Source organism: Pleurodeles waltl, chromosome 1_1 (genome assembly GCF_031143425.1).
Source record: "Pleurodeles waltl isolate 20211129_DDA chromosome 1_1, aPleWal1.hap1.20221129, whole genome shotgun sequence".
Classification (NCBI taxonomy): Eukaryota; Metazoa; Chordata; class Amphibia; order Caudata; family Salamandridae; genus Pleurodeles; species Pleurodeles waltl.
The window spans coordinates 951,750,952-951,766,287 of record NC_090436.1 but is presented as its reverse complement, the minus strand read 5'-3'; the positions used below and the strand labels follow the sequence as shown (position 1 = coordinate 951,766,287).

General features: G+C 44.5%; 1 protein-coding gene across 2 annotated transcripts in view; it reads right to left on the bottom strand.

The window, feature by feature from the left end:
* The window catches only part of AP1AR (adaptor related protein complex 1 associated regulatory protein), a 190,270-nt gene that overhangs the window by 70,022 nt on the left and 104,912 nt on the right, over positions 1-15,336 (bottom strand). For both annotated transcript variants that reach the window (XM_069230200.1, XM_069230201.1), the window contains exon 4: positions 10,699-10,724. In XM_069230200.1, the coding sequence (XP_069086301.1) occupies positions 10,699-10,724 (26 nt within the window). The remainder of the gene's footprint in view (positions 1-10,698; positions 10,725-15,336) is intronic.

Genomic DNA, 15,336 nt, shown 5'->3' with positions numbered 1-15,336 from the left:
GGACAACACAGCCTCGTCATCCAGGCCCAATTGGTTGTCTAGGCATCCAATGTCACTCTCCAGTTTGATCAGGTCTCTCCTGATTCCCACTAACGCTCCCAAGCAGTGTCCTTGTTGTACTACCACCTTGAATGCCTCCCATTCCACAAGGCAGTCTGAATCTGAGCCCTGGCTGTGCTCGAAGCAATGCAAAATATCCTCCTAGAGGCCTTCCCGGAAAGTGGAGTTCTCCAGTGCACTGGACAAAGGCGCCATCAGGGGGACCACAGAGCGGTTCTCCCCCAGATGGAGGCGCATCAGCAGTGGCTATAATCTGAGATGGTGCAACTGAAATATTCAGTGTGTTTAACAAATTGACACAGTCTCCCCGAGCAAAGAAATGTATCCAGGCGGACATGTAGTGCATACAGGCTGGAGCAATACTATTCCTTTCAAACTGTTGCTGTGCTCTCTACACACCATCTAGCCTCCAGCTCCCCATTCAGGCCTGGGATCCCTTACCATCCTATATGTAGAGGCCCCCTAGAAAAAGCAAAGTAGAAGGGTGCAAGTCTGTGTCGCTCACACTGCTAAAGTCTCCTCAAAGAAGTATGACTCCATCAGTACTCATACTCAGTTGTTCAGACAAAACTGAGCAGAAGGCCAGTTGGTCCCAATTTGGGACATATATGGAGCTAATAGTCAGTGGTTGACCATCTAGTCTTCTCTCCACCAAAACATGCCCCATCCTTATCCGTTCTAATCTGTAGTGTCTCAAAGGGGACGCCAACCTTGAACCATACCAAAGCGACCCTAGCAAAGACTGAGTATTCTGTACCATACACCTGTTGCGCCTCGACCCTAGTGAGGTCCATTTCGTGAAGTGAGGCAATGTGAATAGCCCTGTGCTTTAAGAACATTTGGACCTTTGGTGCGCTTTGTAGCAGATCCCATGCCCCCTGATGTTCCATATCAGCAATCTAAACCCTTCATGTGATGCCATCATTCCAGCAATCTCCACCCCGCGTCCTGGCAGGCTACCCATGCCCCCCTCCCTCTGTGCAGCATATCTCAACCCAAAACCTAGAGCCTAGCAAATAAACAAACCGAGCTCAAATCACCGACACCAGAGCCGCCCAACAACGCCCAACCACCCAAAAACAGACATGCTGAACATTAATTCTATAAAACTGAAACTGCCGCTATCCAAGTGCACGTGAACAAGGGTATAGGGTGAACAACCACAGTCAGGCCACCGAGGCATCCAGCCTCAGACTCAACCCACCCCAGCCAGCCGCCTACAATCACCTCAATAACATGGGGAATAGAATCAGTGCAAAGAATACACCAGTTACACATACCCCTGCAGAGAGTCAAGCACCTCATGTTAGACCAGTACATGATAATTTGCCTCCAATAGCCAGGCAACATGGCCCACCTCCCACAAGCGGTCCCTGAACACCTCCACAGGGGGTTCAACAATGTAGAACACAGCCCACTGCACATCATCACAAAGTAACTAGATCACCCATCAGGGTCTGTAGTGTCTAATCAAGTCCTCTGACGTCTGTGGTGTCACAGAGAGCAGGCTCTCTCTGCTAGTGGATTTAGCATCGAACCGGGCACTGTTGTCTGAGTCCACAAGGCCACCTTCAGTGAGCCCAGTTGCAGCCAGCAAAGCTTCAGCCCCGTCCTCACCTGCCTGCTCCTTCTCTGGTTTCCTAACTTGTGTTGCACTTGAGTGTTCTTGAGGAGCTCTGCGCACTTGTCGCCACAGCCTGAGTCCATCCTTTGCCATCTTGTCACCTGTGCCTTTGGCCTGGTACCTCTCCAACCACTCCAACGCACTGGAAGATGTTGGAGGGATGTGCACCTCCCCATCGAGAAGCATCTACAGCTTTGCCAGGAACAAAAGGGAGTACTGTAGCCCCACTTCACAGAGTCCCCTTTTGACTTCTGTAAAGGAGGTCGTCTTAACCTGTACAGCAGTAGTGAGGTCAGGGAACACGGTAACTGCTGCAGTCTCAACATGGAAGAGGCCCACCATATGTACCCTCTGAAGCAAAATGTCACAGTCCCAATAATGGAGCAACTTGGCCACCATTGACCGTGGTGGCCTTCTTGCATCGGGGTCTTTACTGGGACCCAGTGCACCTTTTTTTAAGTGCAAAAAAAGGGAGAAAGTTGGGCAGGCACCACACTGGTCTTCATCTGGTGCTTGAAGTAGGCGACCACGTCACTGCCCTCCGCCCCTTCAGGCACCCCCACATTCCAGACATTGTTGAGCTGATTGCGCCATTCCACATCCTCTCCCCTGTGCTCCAAGATCTGCACCAGCTCAGTTAGATCATGCATTTGTTGTTGTAATGTGAGATGTGCCAGTCAGAGCTCCTCTACAATCATATCAGTTGCATCAACCTTATCGGACACTTTGTGATGTCCGTCCTAAGAAGGCCCAGTTCCGTTGTCACTAACCCAATCTGCTGCTGCAGTGTTTCCCTGGAGTCCGCAAAAGCAGCCAGTATCTTATCCAGTGTGAGGTGGAGCACAGGCGTCAGGGGCTCAGAACCATGCCCTGAGTGGGGCCACTCCACCTGGGTCGCCCCCTGTTTGCCTGCAGATGGGCCTCCATCCCATTGCCTGGGTATGCCCATTGTGCTAGTGCCACCAGGAAATCCACCAGGCCACCAACCGACAGTGTGCCCAGCAGCGAATGCTCTCCCACCTGCTAGAGAGGGAAAGCAGTGCCCCCGCTTGGGAGATGAGGCCATCCGGGTGTGTTCAGTCACATGCCTCCAGCTTCAAACTACCACCTTTACCACAGCCAGCGGCAGGAGTCAACCCACACCCGAACAACCTCTGATCAAGTCACAAATCAACTCGGACCATGGGGTCAATGTTCTCTCCAGGGCCATACTCACAGATCATCAATACCAGTCTCTCTGCCAGAGATAGACCACAGGGCCACATGTTCTGTATATCTCTGGCGGACTAAGGCAAGGTTCTGTCACATGGGCAGCCCTCCCTGCCACTTAGTGTAGATGTACCACAGTGGAAAACCCTCCTGGAAGACGGGACAGTAGGTGGACACCAGAAGCGCCAACTTCGGCCCCCCTTCACTGCTAGGCCTCACCGTAGCCTCCAGTAGTGCAAGCAGCCTACCGCCAGCCCTCAAGTCCCCCTTCCTCTTCTGGAGCATCAAGACGCAGTGACCACCACCTCTGAACCGCGCTGAGCATTGAGGCACCTCCCACCCCCCATCTAGGGGCCCTCCAGGCCACAGCTGTAGATCAGGCTTCCTTGCCGAGGCCACTTGTCTCACCGTCGGTCCCAGGCCGCACCTAGCAGGGTTCACAGTACCGCTTCAGAGGGGAGTATGTAACTGCATTAGTACTCTGCCCCGGCCCTCTCCATGCGATCTCCAGTCATGGGGGTGGTCTGCTGTCTTAGCCAAGCTCCAGAAGGCCAGATTCTGAGGGGGTCCTCAACCCCCCCTCTGTGTGTGCAGGCATGGCATCCTGCAGTCTCCTGCAGGAGTCCAATTATGGACGGCGATGGACGGCTCCCACGTGCGATCCAGGGTTGCAGGGGGCCCTGCTGTTACTAAACAAGACCCCAATGACCTACGAGGTGCTGCTGCGGTCTCTGGCCTTGTCGTGCACCCCAGTCAGGGGCAGCCATGGCGTCTCCGGCCTGATGTCTCCTTTATGTCCTTCTCAGAGCTGCCGAGAGCCACTGCAGCACAACACTATGTGCACCGTGCATGCTTATGGTCCCTTGGGGTCATGATCTCTGTAGGCAGCTCCCAGGAGGATGGGACTGGATTATTGAAGGGTCGGAGCAGAGCAACAGCCTTATGCATCCCACATCTTCCTCGGCCAAACTATGCTCCCCACAGCGTAACTCTGCTAGCGCATTCAGTTCAGCAAGGATCACTACTTACAGAGTCTGTATTGTTGTAGTGCAAGCAGCTGCTTCATTATGGATTTTCCTCTTTGTGCAGCCGAGGGCAGCACATACAAAGCTGCCCTTCTATTACAAAGCACACAGAGCTCTCCTTCTATTACAAAGCACTTTCCCTAACAAAAACGCCAGATCTATTGACATTGCCAACGGGTGACTTACCTGGCTACTGATTTCCTGATAGGACACATCTGCCAAACTATTATCACACCAGATCTCTGGTAGGCTCCCCCGATTCTAATTTTGGAATCCTTGGCTGAGACACATTTATCAACTTTAACACAAGACCCACGAAACAAAACCTCCAGCAACCTTTGGCCCAAATGATCCCACAAGAAGCCCTAGCCACCACTATATGACAAGTGCTAGTATTCTTCTGAGTTGCATTCCGGAATGGATACTTTAGTTTATTTTTAATTAAAAATTAAATTTCAGGACCAAATGGGCCGTACGCTTCCATATTTCAGAACCTTGTGCTGTGTAATACCCTACACGTATTTCTGCTGTTCTAGGTGGGATGCAAACAGCTTGCCAGCCTCTTAGCCCACCAAGAGCACTACTCTTATAGGCTGAATATCTCATGTTTCAGCACTGACCGCTCTTGTATTTCCCTTTAACACCGGTTTCCTGCAAGAAAGGTAGAGGGAGCACAGAAAGTTACAAGTAACACCTTACTTGGTACCCTTGGGCGATGGGTTCTGGGAAGGCAAGTTGGCGGTTTGCAGTTTGCAGGGGGTGTTTGCTGGCCTAAACAGGATATTTTACCAGATGACCCAACCGTTAAATAGAAAAGCCTTGAAGAGGGAGGAGCGAAAGATGTTTTCAATGTGTACGTTTTCTTTTCAAAATGTACAAGTAAACTTATAAAATCACCTAAAACAAAGAAGCAAAAAAGATCAATAAAAGTGAACACGGTGCAGTTTAACAGGATACAAACTGCAGCTTACTGCAGCTGCCATTTTGTAGTTTTAAAGCGTTAATGTTCATTTTAGTTGCACATCGCAGTTTGAAATGGAAATGTTTTATCTTGTAGCCATGAATGAATTCCATGTTGGATGATTAGTTGCTGCCCTCATACGACTGATAGCGTGTGCTCTGACACAGCCTTCAAAATCCAATCTTGTCAACAAACTTAATGGAGACAACCAGTTCACTCATATTTATTCGCGGCTTATGAATAACACAGACACTTCACAGAGAAACAACAAACACTTCAAAGAGAAATAGTTAAATCTTAAAAGAACGTTTCTGTACGTAATATTGTAGCACTATCAAAATTACCTGTTTACAACTGCATAGGTGAAGATGAGGAAATTAACCCATTGTGATAGAAAAACAGTGGCGAATTCCCCCTGCAGAATGTGATGAATTGCAATCAGTCTCCCATATCTCACAGTTATTCATTGAACTTGGTCTGAATGGAGGCAACCTGAAGGGTCGTCCCCTCAACCGCCGCCCCCCAACTCCCCAAGAATGGTTCTGGGTTCTTCACCAGCATTGTAGAAACGTATGACACTGAATTTTATAGTCGTAAATACTACCATATAACAAATCGAAGCGTGACTTCTTTAATTGCCTATTCGTTAGTACTAGCTCATTCCAGTATTTAATCAGGTAAAGATGTTAAGATTATTGTTCTTTAACCAAACTTTCCGAGTAAGGTACTGCGGTCAAAGAGTTCAAGTCCGCACAATCAACTTTCTAAAACCAGAGTCCAAAGCACGGCGACTAGCTAGCAAACACAAGAAAAGCCACCGGATTCAAACACAAATAAAATACATAAGTACCCTAGAAAGGCTGCGCAGTTTCAATTGCTTCAGTCACCATAGGAACAGCGGAAATAGCCGCTCAAGCAATGGTTTGCTTTTCCAAACAATTAAAACAAGTATCAGCAAGATGGCACACAGGATATTTCAGGACAAAATAGCAAGTTCTCTACAATTTGCAGCAGACTGCACAGAAACCAATTTAGCATCAAAAGTCAAGAGAAATTTCTGGAAAAGTCTATTACTACGTCCCTTAAAAACACCTTCAATAGTGCCAGAAGCAGACAATGACCCAATTTTAAGTGAAGGTCATGCTAAAACAAATTGAAGGTGATATGCAAGAAAAACTATATCCACAGGCAAAAAAGATGATGATAGGATGAGGCCTTTATTTTAGAGCAAAATGGAAGAATTGCCGTCTGACATCCTGAAAAGGCGAGAAACCTGATGATAACTACCATCTTAGCACTTTTATAAGACTCAAAATCTAAAACAATGAACATCAAAGATTAAAAGCACAAGTAACAACGAATTGCCATAAACTATGAAATGGTGGATGCCAAAGCCTTAAGACACGATGAGAGGGACGAGATCTACTTTTAAGCACAACAACTACACCTCTAAAAAACAAAATGCACGAGGTTTTTAGCTTAGCTTGGATTAACTTGTCTGCCACAAATGTTCGAAATAATAAAAAAAAAAAATATTCCAATTTGGAGCGATAAAAAAACATCAGTAATTTACATAATATATTGTTGTGCTTGATATAATGAAATACGTAGGAGAAAACTGCTGCCTCTACTGAAGAAAATCAATACAAGGAACTACAAGACACTAAGGGCCAGATGTAGCAAAGGGTTTTACCCATTCTGTGTCTATGGGAAAATGTGTTCGTACACATGGCCCTAAGTCCTAACTACTTAGTGAACAATTTCCACAAGATAACCTTAGGTGTTACAACATGCAATTATATAGCATGTGAGCTCATAGGTGAAAAACGAAAAAGGAGTGCATGATGGGGACAAAATTCAGAGAAGGAAGATTGCACTCACAAAGTAAAGCCGTAAGGGAGCCAAAATACAAAACTGAAGCTTAAAAAAGGGGTTTGGGCGTTTATAGACACCATGATCTTCAATGCACAGCACCAATAGAAACTGTCAGTTTTGGAAATTAATCGGGACTTCCACTATTTTTACCAACAAGTCTTCTACATTTTTTAGTCCCTTATTTTTCGCAATAAACCTCTTCTGGCAGGAGTCACAAGAAGCTCCAAAAACTTGTCCCATGTTCTCCCTGTCAAGAGGCACTTTATTGGTTCCTTTTTTTTAATACTTACATTTGAGACCCATTTAAAAACCATCTCCACTATGATACTACTCCTTTAAATAACTGGGAATTCACCCAGTCCATCTTCCAATAGGATTTCAGCTCTTGGTTGACTGGGTGGTAGCTGTATCATGCAACAAACTGGGTGGTTCAGGTACAAGGCCCTTCACGGCACTTGCTGCCTTACTGTGGGAATTTGTGTTGCCTCCTTTCTGCTGCGAAGAAAAATATGTTATTTTCTAAAACAACATTAAGACTGGTATTTTGTCTCTGGTTTTGCCAGTTTGCCGTCCTTCCCTTTACAACAAAACACTGAAACCTTCAGGATCATTTTAACACACCACTTCTAGGAAACATATGAAAAAGAAAGGATTTTAATTAAAGGACTGGGGCATAAGAACTGTTATTCTGTGCTTGTGTCAGGCCAGTTCTCTGGACCTACCTTTTTGGTTTTATTAGACATACCTGCAGCTTTAGACACCATTAATCACCATATACTTCTTGTCATCATCAAATTATTTGTGCTGCGGAAACCGTGCAATTAAGCGGTTAGAACTTTTCTTGACTGGTCATCAGCAAACAGTTATCTTTCAATCTACTCAATCTACTACTGATTCCTTAGGCAAACATTTTTAAATGGGGAGTACCTCAGTGTTCTATAATATCTACCCTCCTATTTCACTTCTATATGACTCCTCTTGCTAACGAGTCACAAAACATTGATGTTGCTCTTAAATTTAAGCTGACGACACGCACATTTTGTTTAGGCTTAATTGAAGAAATCCTCTTTTCCCATTATTAAGGTCCACAAAATCTTGTTTTCTTCATCACAAGATGTCCAGAAATTGATTAAAACTGAACCTGCCAGGACAGAACTGCTCATCATTAAGAACTGTATCAAGAAAGGAGACCACATGCTCTGGACAGACCTCATGGGTCCTCCATCTGTTCCTGTAAATACTGTAAAACATTTAGGTGTTGCCCTTGAAACCAAACTTTCCCTCAAGTCTCAAATACTCACATTCACTAGCATCTGCATTTGTCATCTCAACCTTCTGATGCAGATTCTGCATTTTATTCCTACATGCCATCAGAAGCAAATAGTTACCATGTTTATCAAATTTAAGGCTGGATTAAGCTAACTCTTGTCAGCTAACTCTCCCCAAGAAACTGATAGATTACCTAAACTAATTCAAAACGCAGAAGCCTGCAGTATTGTAAAAAGTGGGGTTAAGTGTCACATTACCTCAGTGCTTTTCCAGTAATACTGGCTCCCAGTGCTCCAAATAACACACTTTAATATTTTGGTCTTTCTACATAAGGTTGTGCACGACAATGCCCTGCATTTTGTGTCAAATAAATTAAACATTCGTCCCATTTCGAAGACTTGGATCAGGGGACAAATTTCTTTTGGATGTCCCACTAAACGTACACTTGTTCCATGGATGCCACACGTTTTCCTGTGCGGCAGCCATGGAGTGGACTCTGTTACGGGTAGACCTACGTACCAAAACCTCTTTCATTAGGTTCAGAAACAAATTAAAAACCTTGCTCTTCAAAACTGCTTTAAAAAGGTAACCTAAAACTGTCTCTTCTATTTTATTTTTTTCGTATTAGGTTGTGTTTGTTTAGTGCAAAGAAGCTTAGATAATCCTGTGCTTAAGAAGTACCTTTGACCTAACAAGAACAGATAGGTAACCTCTTGTAGCAAGTACTGCTGCTGTTCCTGCCCATCCAGAAAGAGAGAGTACTATGAATTCACAAAAATGCCAAGAGCAACCTTTCTAGGGTTTTACTTTTGGAGGGTTATTTTCGAATATGGCTCCTGTGCAGCTTCAAAGCTATGAGTAAAATTCATCTGAGCTGGTGCCTTCATTACCAAACTTAGCTCGATATGATCAATTTAGTGGGGGAGAAAACCAGAAAATAAAGTGAGTGTACACAGTCGTTGGATGTGAATAACATTATTTAATGATTCTCGTTAATTAATACCCTGTTAAACATGGCCCTAGTGTGGCCCCGATCCTGTGACCAGAATTTTCGCCATCACTTGACATTGCGTCTCCACATCCCTGTATGCAGCACACATCGTGAGGAGCGGGCCCTGTGGTGAACCACACCACTTAGGGTACCTAATCCCTTTTATTGGTTATCCTTTCGTGTCCTAGACACAAAGTGTTTTCAGTACCAGGAATAAGGTACAAGAAGCCTTTCTCTGTGGACATACAAAGAACAGGTTTGTCCGGTCTGTTTTTTCTTGGTTAATTGATCAATACTACTTGGACAGGGTGGGAAACATGCAACCAAATACATCGCTCCGCTCCATTATTTTTAATAAAGTTATTTTATCTGGACAGATGCACAGAGCTTCAGTGAATCAAAATAGGAACCATGCACTTCTAAGGGGAGCTCGATTATCTTGGGGGCAGTTGTCGTTTTCAAGTGTCCAATCAAATCAAAGTATGATGCATACATTTGGTGGTAATGAACTCTTGCAGAGTGCTGTTCTCTTTTCAGATGGCCATCTGGTGATAAGATTGTCATTTTAAATTTTTTACAGGAAGACCACCTCTGCCTGTAGCACAGAACACAGGCTGGGGGAGGCCGGGTTGGAGTTTGGGTGCTTTCAGGAACCGTTCGGTCCTTTCTGTTTCAGGTAGGCTTTTTGACGAGGACACCAGACCAAAACCTGTTGAGCGTTTCTCTCTCTCAGGCCACGCCTGGACCTGCTGGAACTGGATCACAGCTTGAACCAGAGGACAAAAGCAATCCTTTCTGGGAATGTGGCTTGAATGCCCGAAGGGGAATTCGATTTAAAATTAATTCCAGAATGAGGGGGAATTTAAAATGAACAGTGCAGCAGGACATGTGGGAAAGGGGAGATGCTACTCCTGACTACCACTAACATTAGTGGCCTCATAAGTACAGGGGACACCCCAAACTGCATATCTCCCTCACATGCATATGCATACCCCATAGTCATAGCGAGTCCTGGGGTCCAGTTATGACATGCTTCATGGATTTATCAATGAGAGCAAGTAGACAATGCCCCCAGTGAGAATGAAGTACAAAGAGCCTGTGCTCCACTATTAGAATCAGCTAGCACCAACCATTAACAGAGTCACAGTCTGGGAACGGTAGTCACCCAGTCCCCTAAACCCAACACAGACTACTATTCTCTTAGTGAGCAGAATAGCATATTCTTGCAGAACTCTAGCGAGCAGATATGTGACAAGAGCCTCGTGTACCAGGAGTCTGCTGGAGCATAAATATCATTAGCAGATTTTCACATGAACAATGCACACAAGATATTCGACTCTACAGCTCCTGTTGCAGCACTATGCTGACCCTTTTACATCTCAGTAAACAGGGCCTAGATTGAGCATATTTCTGTAAAACAGACAACGGCATCAAAAGGATCCTGCAAGGGGACAGCAGTAACCACAATGTTGAAAAATCTCAAGTGTCATTTGAAGCATGATGGGGATTCTGATACACCAGGAGCTGCACTTTTTATTTCTATGAACAACAAACAAAAGCAGAAAGAGGATATGGTATTTGAGGAGTTACTTGTACTTAAATTACATGTCATATGATTCACCCATCTAAAACATTAAATCTAAAATCTCAATTTAGACATATTTTTATAAGAATGAATTCCTACCTTTGACTGCTTCCTGGACTCTCGCCCTATTCAAAAAGAACAAAAATACAATAAGCAGTTAAATACAAAGTACATGCAAGCTGTCCCTCAATATTTTTCACTGCTAATTGTAAATCAAAGATGAGCTGTTGAAGAAACAAAAAGACAACATATGCGACTAAGATATCCGTTCTGAAAATCAGATTATAAAAATGTTATATAGGCTATAAGATTAGCCCAGCTTCATTTGAATTATTATACCAGGCAAATATAAAATACAGTTTGGCCTGAGGATAAAATAATATTTCAGCTGATTGCAAGCAACCGGCGTATTCAAATAATTTAAAATACAATACACACAGTTCTTTCTTGTTTTGCATTATCTTGCTCTGGGGGTTGATAACTCTCATCAATTCCCACATTCCATTCGGAAATTTCACTGTGTGGTACTCTGACATTTCTAATGTGCTACCGTCATTCGTGTGATCTTGTAACAACTTAAAAGCAAGATTAAAACACCAATCCAGACATTTATCCCTCACAATACTGGTGAAAAATGGCCCTGGTGTGCTTTAGTACTACAACATGCAACAATTCAAGTGAATATGTTTACATCAGGTACAATGTAATCAGAAAGAAGAAACTACTGTCTTGATTACTGAATATTTAGATAAATCCCCTCTTAATAGCACACCGTGAGCAGCAAATGTGGCTGAGCTTCGAATGTACCTAAATACCATTTGCAAGTACAGTCTGAGCTGGAGGCATCTTTACTGGTTTGCACATAAGTAAGCTCGAAGCCCTAAAGAAACCCCACCCCAACAAATCATCCCTCCATTTGTCTATCGGATACACGAGAGGTGCACTAATAAAGAGTCAGAGCTACTCGCCAAGGTCCCCATACATTCCAAAAGCAGGATATAAGCACTTCAAACTTGTGCACTTCAACCACGGAACAACATTTCGGATGGTAACGGAAATTTGCACTTAATTTATCTTGTATTCATCATAACACCCCTGCAATGATAAACATCAAAACAGGAAACACTTCATTCAGTTTTCAATACATTCAACAAGGCTGCCTAGCAGCCACAGAGAAGCTAACAACACATATCCCTACACACTATAGCCTCATGGCAAAAGTTCCAAGTGTATTTAAATATTAGGGAAAATTCTCCCCTGGTCATTCTGTCTGGACCTCAGGAAATGGGAAGTACCCGAACAAGAAATCATTTAAGGCTCCTTGAGGACGTCTTGGGAATAACCGATGTCCCTCTGTGGGCCCCCTCCAAGCAATAATGCTCATCCCAAGGAGTATCTGCCTATCTGTGACACCACATAGAGAACGTGCACATTTTTTAAGGAAGCAAGGTTTTACAAAGCCCTCTTCTCCTGCCCACGGCAACTCTTTTAAATGGTCCTTGGCAGCGACTATAATGTTTTCCTTTACCTCCTGTTGTTCTTGACTCTCGTATGGGCCACTCATGCACTGGCATCAGACTAGGACCACGGAGGAGCTCAAGTTAATGCAATCGTGTCAGGCCGCACCACCCGCCTGCCCAGCATGCAGGTGAACCAGCTTCTGCCTTTTCCCTCTCCCAGCTCCCCGAGTTAGCATGAGCAGGGGAAGCTCATGATCTACTCTCTCCAGTTCCTCTGTGGAAACAGGACCTGGGAGGTGGAGGGGTGTGAGCACTGTGGCACACTTTGGGTCTGTGGACCTCCCCTTCACAGGGCCATTTCTCAGAGGTGTGGGGGCTCCACTGGTAATCTGTAGGACTATGTCACCCTCCACTTGACTGAGGTGAACCAACTACTCTCTGTGGTACTTGGGAAGACTGAAAACACAGCCTTCCGGGGACCCAGTAAAGGTTTCTTGGGCCCGACTGCCCCTTAAAAGGCTGCACTAGAGTGGTTCAGATATTTAAAAATTACTCAGGCCCGGATAGGCCAGTTTGAGCTGTATTTTTGTTTCAGGCTCATTGTGGTGCACTCCAGCCACAAGGAGAGTTACATTTGTGCCTCCCGACATCTAAAATCTTAAAGTTTTCTCCAGTGATTTTGCCAGCCCTTAGCACTGCTGCTTCTCTCTTCTACAGCCTGTATATTGGGAAGAACTCAGGAAGTGCCCTTCGTCCTACCTTCTGATAGTCTTCTGGTCTGGGGCCTAACTGCAGTCGCCACTCATGGCGCTCAAGCCAATCTACACTCTGCCTGTGCTGCCTAGGCCCACGGCCTCCTGGTTACCTGCAGGCCATCTCAGTGTCCAGAAGACCTCAGTGCAACTCCATGGGTACCCACCTCAGGACCAGGGACCCTAGCTTTCTGTGTTTCCATAATGTCCACCCTCCACTTTCCAACAGAGGGAGAAGGGAAGCCAGTACCATTGAACCTGGAGAAAGAATCCACTAGTATTTCCAGAAGTACAAGTCCTGATCAGGTACCTCCACTCCTTTCAGGGGTTTTTGGGTGAGCGAGAATATCTTTTTTCTCAGCCACATTGCAGGAGTTCTAGAAAAAGGGCATCCCTCCCCAATACAGAAATAGCACATCATTGTTCCACCCCTGGCATTTCCTGGGAGGAGGCCTCAGGCTGGTCTGCCCTCTACACAGTATTTTAGTATTTTTCGAGCTGACAAAATAAAGTGGTGGTCTGCAAGGCCTATTCCCACAGACTGACTTCACCTTTAACTTACACTGAAACACTGTTTTGTTCCCTGCAAGACTTCAAAGGGAATACAGGGGTGTTATATGGGTAGCTGTGTCATTTAGAACTGTGGCATGTTGTACGCTGTCATGGGGTTCTGGAATTCTGTTTTGGGATTGAGGCAGTTGGAGTTTAGCAGTCCTGGCTGTCTGTCATTCATTCAGGAATAAATCTACTTTCTTGGACAATCTTCACGTTTTGCTGCCTGTTCATTACCAGTGCCCATTACAAGGGTGTAATCAGTGCCAGTGTTCTGCCTGTTACCCTTTGTCTCCGAGAAAGGCATTCACAGGCTTGTCAGTGGGCCAGCTAATCTATCCATGTAGATTCCTCCCTAAACTCTTCCTCTTCCTCTGCCAGAAGGCTATTCTCTCCAAAATGGCCTACTGACTAGCTAAAGACTTAGAATTGCCAGCTGGCCACAGAGTAATTAACTTGACCCATCAGTTTAGGCTCGGCAAAATAGTACAAACTGCATCAAGGAACCAATATATGGGTAAATAAATATTTTCTTTGCATTCAGGACCCACGGCAACATACAAAAGCCTACAACAATGGCTTTCCGTGTTTAGCCAATTTGTGTTTTAACAGCTTTTCACCCAAAATGTAAACCTATACAGACTTGCACCTGTTTAGAAAAGAAAGCGGGCATTTCTGTTGGATGTTCAATTAAATTATAAGGCCTACACAGGCCATGAACAGATTTTTCTGGGTCTTATCTGTGACAGAACTGTATGTGCGCAGTTACCAGGCTGACTCGGTTTTCTACTCATCCAGCAACATTTTCTGATTAGACTGCCTTTAGTGCAGCACATTTATCTATGAAGTACTTTGAATCTGCATCTCTTTCTGCAGAGGCCAGGTGAACAATATCCCAGCTTAAGATAACAATTATAAATATAAACTCAATCTTACAGCTACAGACTCACAGAAGAGGCACACAGTTTACCTTTATAAAACACATTGTATGCAGAACATGAATTACTCACTGTAGATTTTTTGTGTTGTCGTCTTTACTTCTTTGTCCAACTAAGCTCCCCTTTCAGGATTCTTACATTTGTGAAGGTTGTTTCAAGTGTGACTTCACTTAGATTCCCTGGCAGTGCTCGTCATCTCTCCCCTCTGGAACGCCTTGCCCCCCCCCCCCCACCCCGCCTTCTGAACATCAGCTTTGCTGCACTACTCCAAGTACAACTACTGTCCAATATCATTAAGATTGCTACCTCTCTACATCAACCCAATGGAAATACAAAATAGTGGTTCAGGCAGTTATTGAATATGAAAGCTCTACAAAGTAAAATGCCTACCCCACTCATTAGATCCTATCTTTACAATATATATGCAAGGATATTTAAGTTATTTAAAAACAACTGAGACAATAAGCACAACTGAAGCCACTGCCTGAAATGATACTCAGTGCTAAGATGTTATTAATGATATTGTCACCAAAGTCTAGCAATTGTCACTTGTTTTGCAATCATTCCTTTGCAAGAATTATTGTCCCAGGGAAAATGTTTTTTCCTCTAGGAAAAGGGCATCACCACCACCCTTTACCCAATCCTATGAAGTGGGCACACTGTGTGAATACAGCGATGTCTGTCCAAGGATCACAAAGGTCCTCAAATAACGGAGGCTACTAAACACACAATCAAGGCACTAGAAAATGGTACATGTACCTCATTCTAAAGGGCTACAGAAAGCTCAAGAATCCATTAGGGGAAGAAATGATCAGCAGTAGTCAGAAACTAACCTACATAGTTTGAATCCAAGTAGTGAATTTAACAAGATATGTGGACGTACAGTATGTATTTTTCAATCGCCACAGTATTACCTCAAAAGGGTAATTATTCTATAGAATTTTACATTTGTAGCAATCCTAGACACGAATTAAACGTGCAAACAACACATTACCTTTTAAGTATTACATGTAGGGTAGCAAATGCATGAATTGG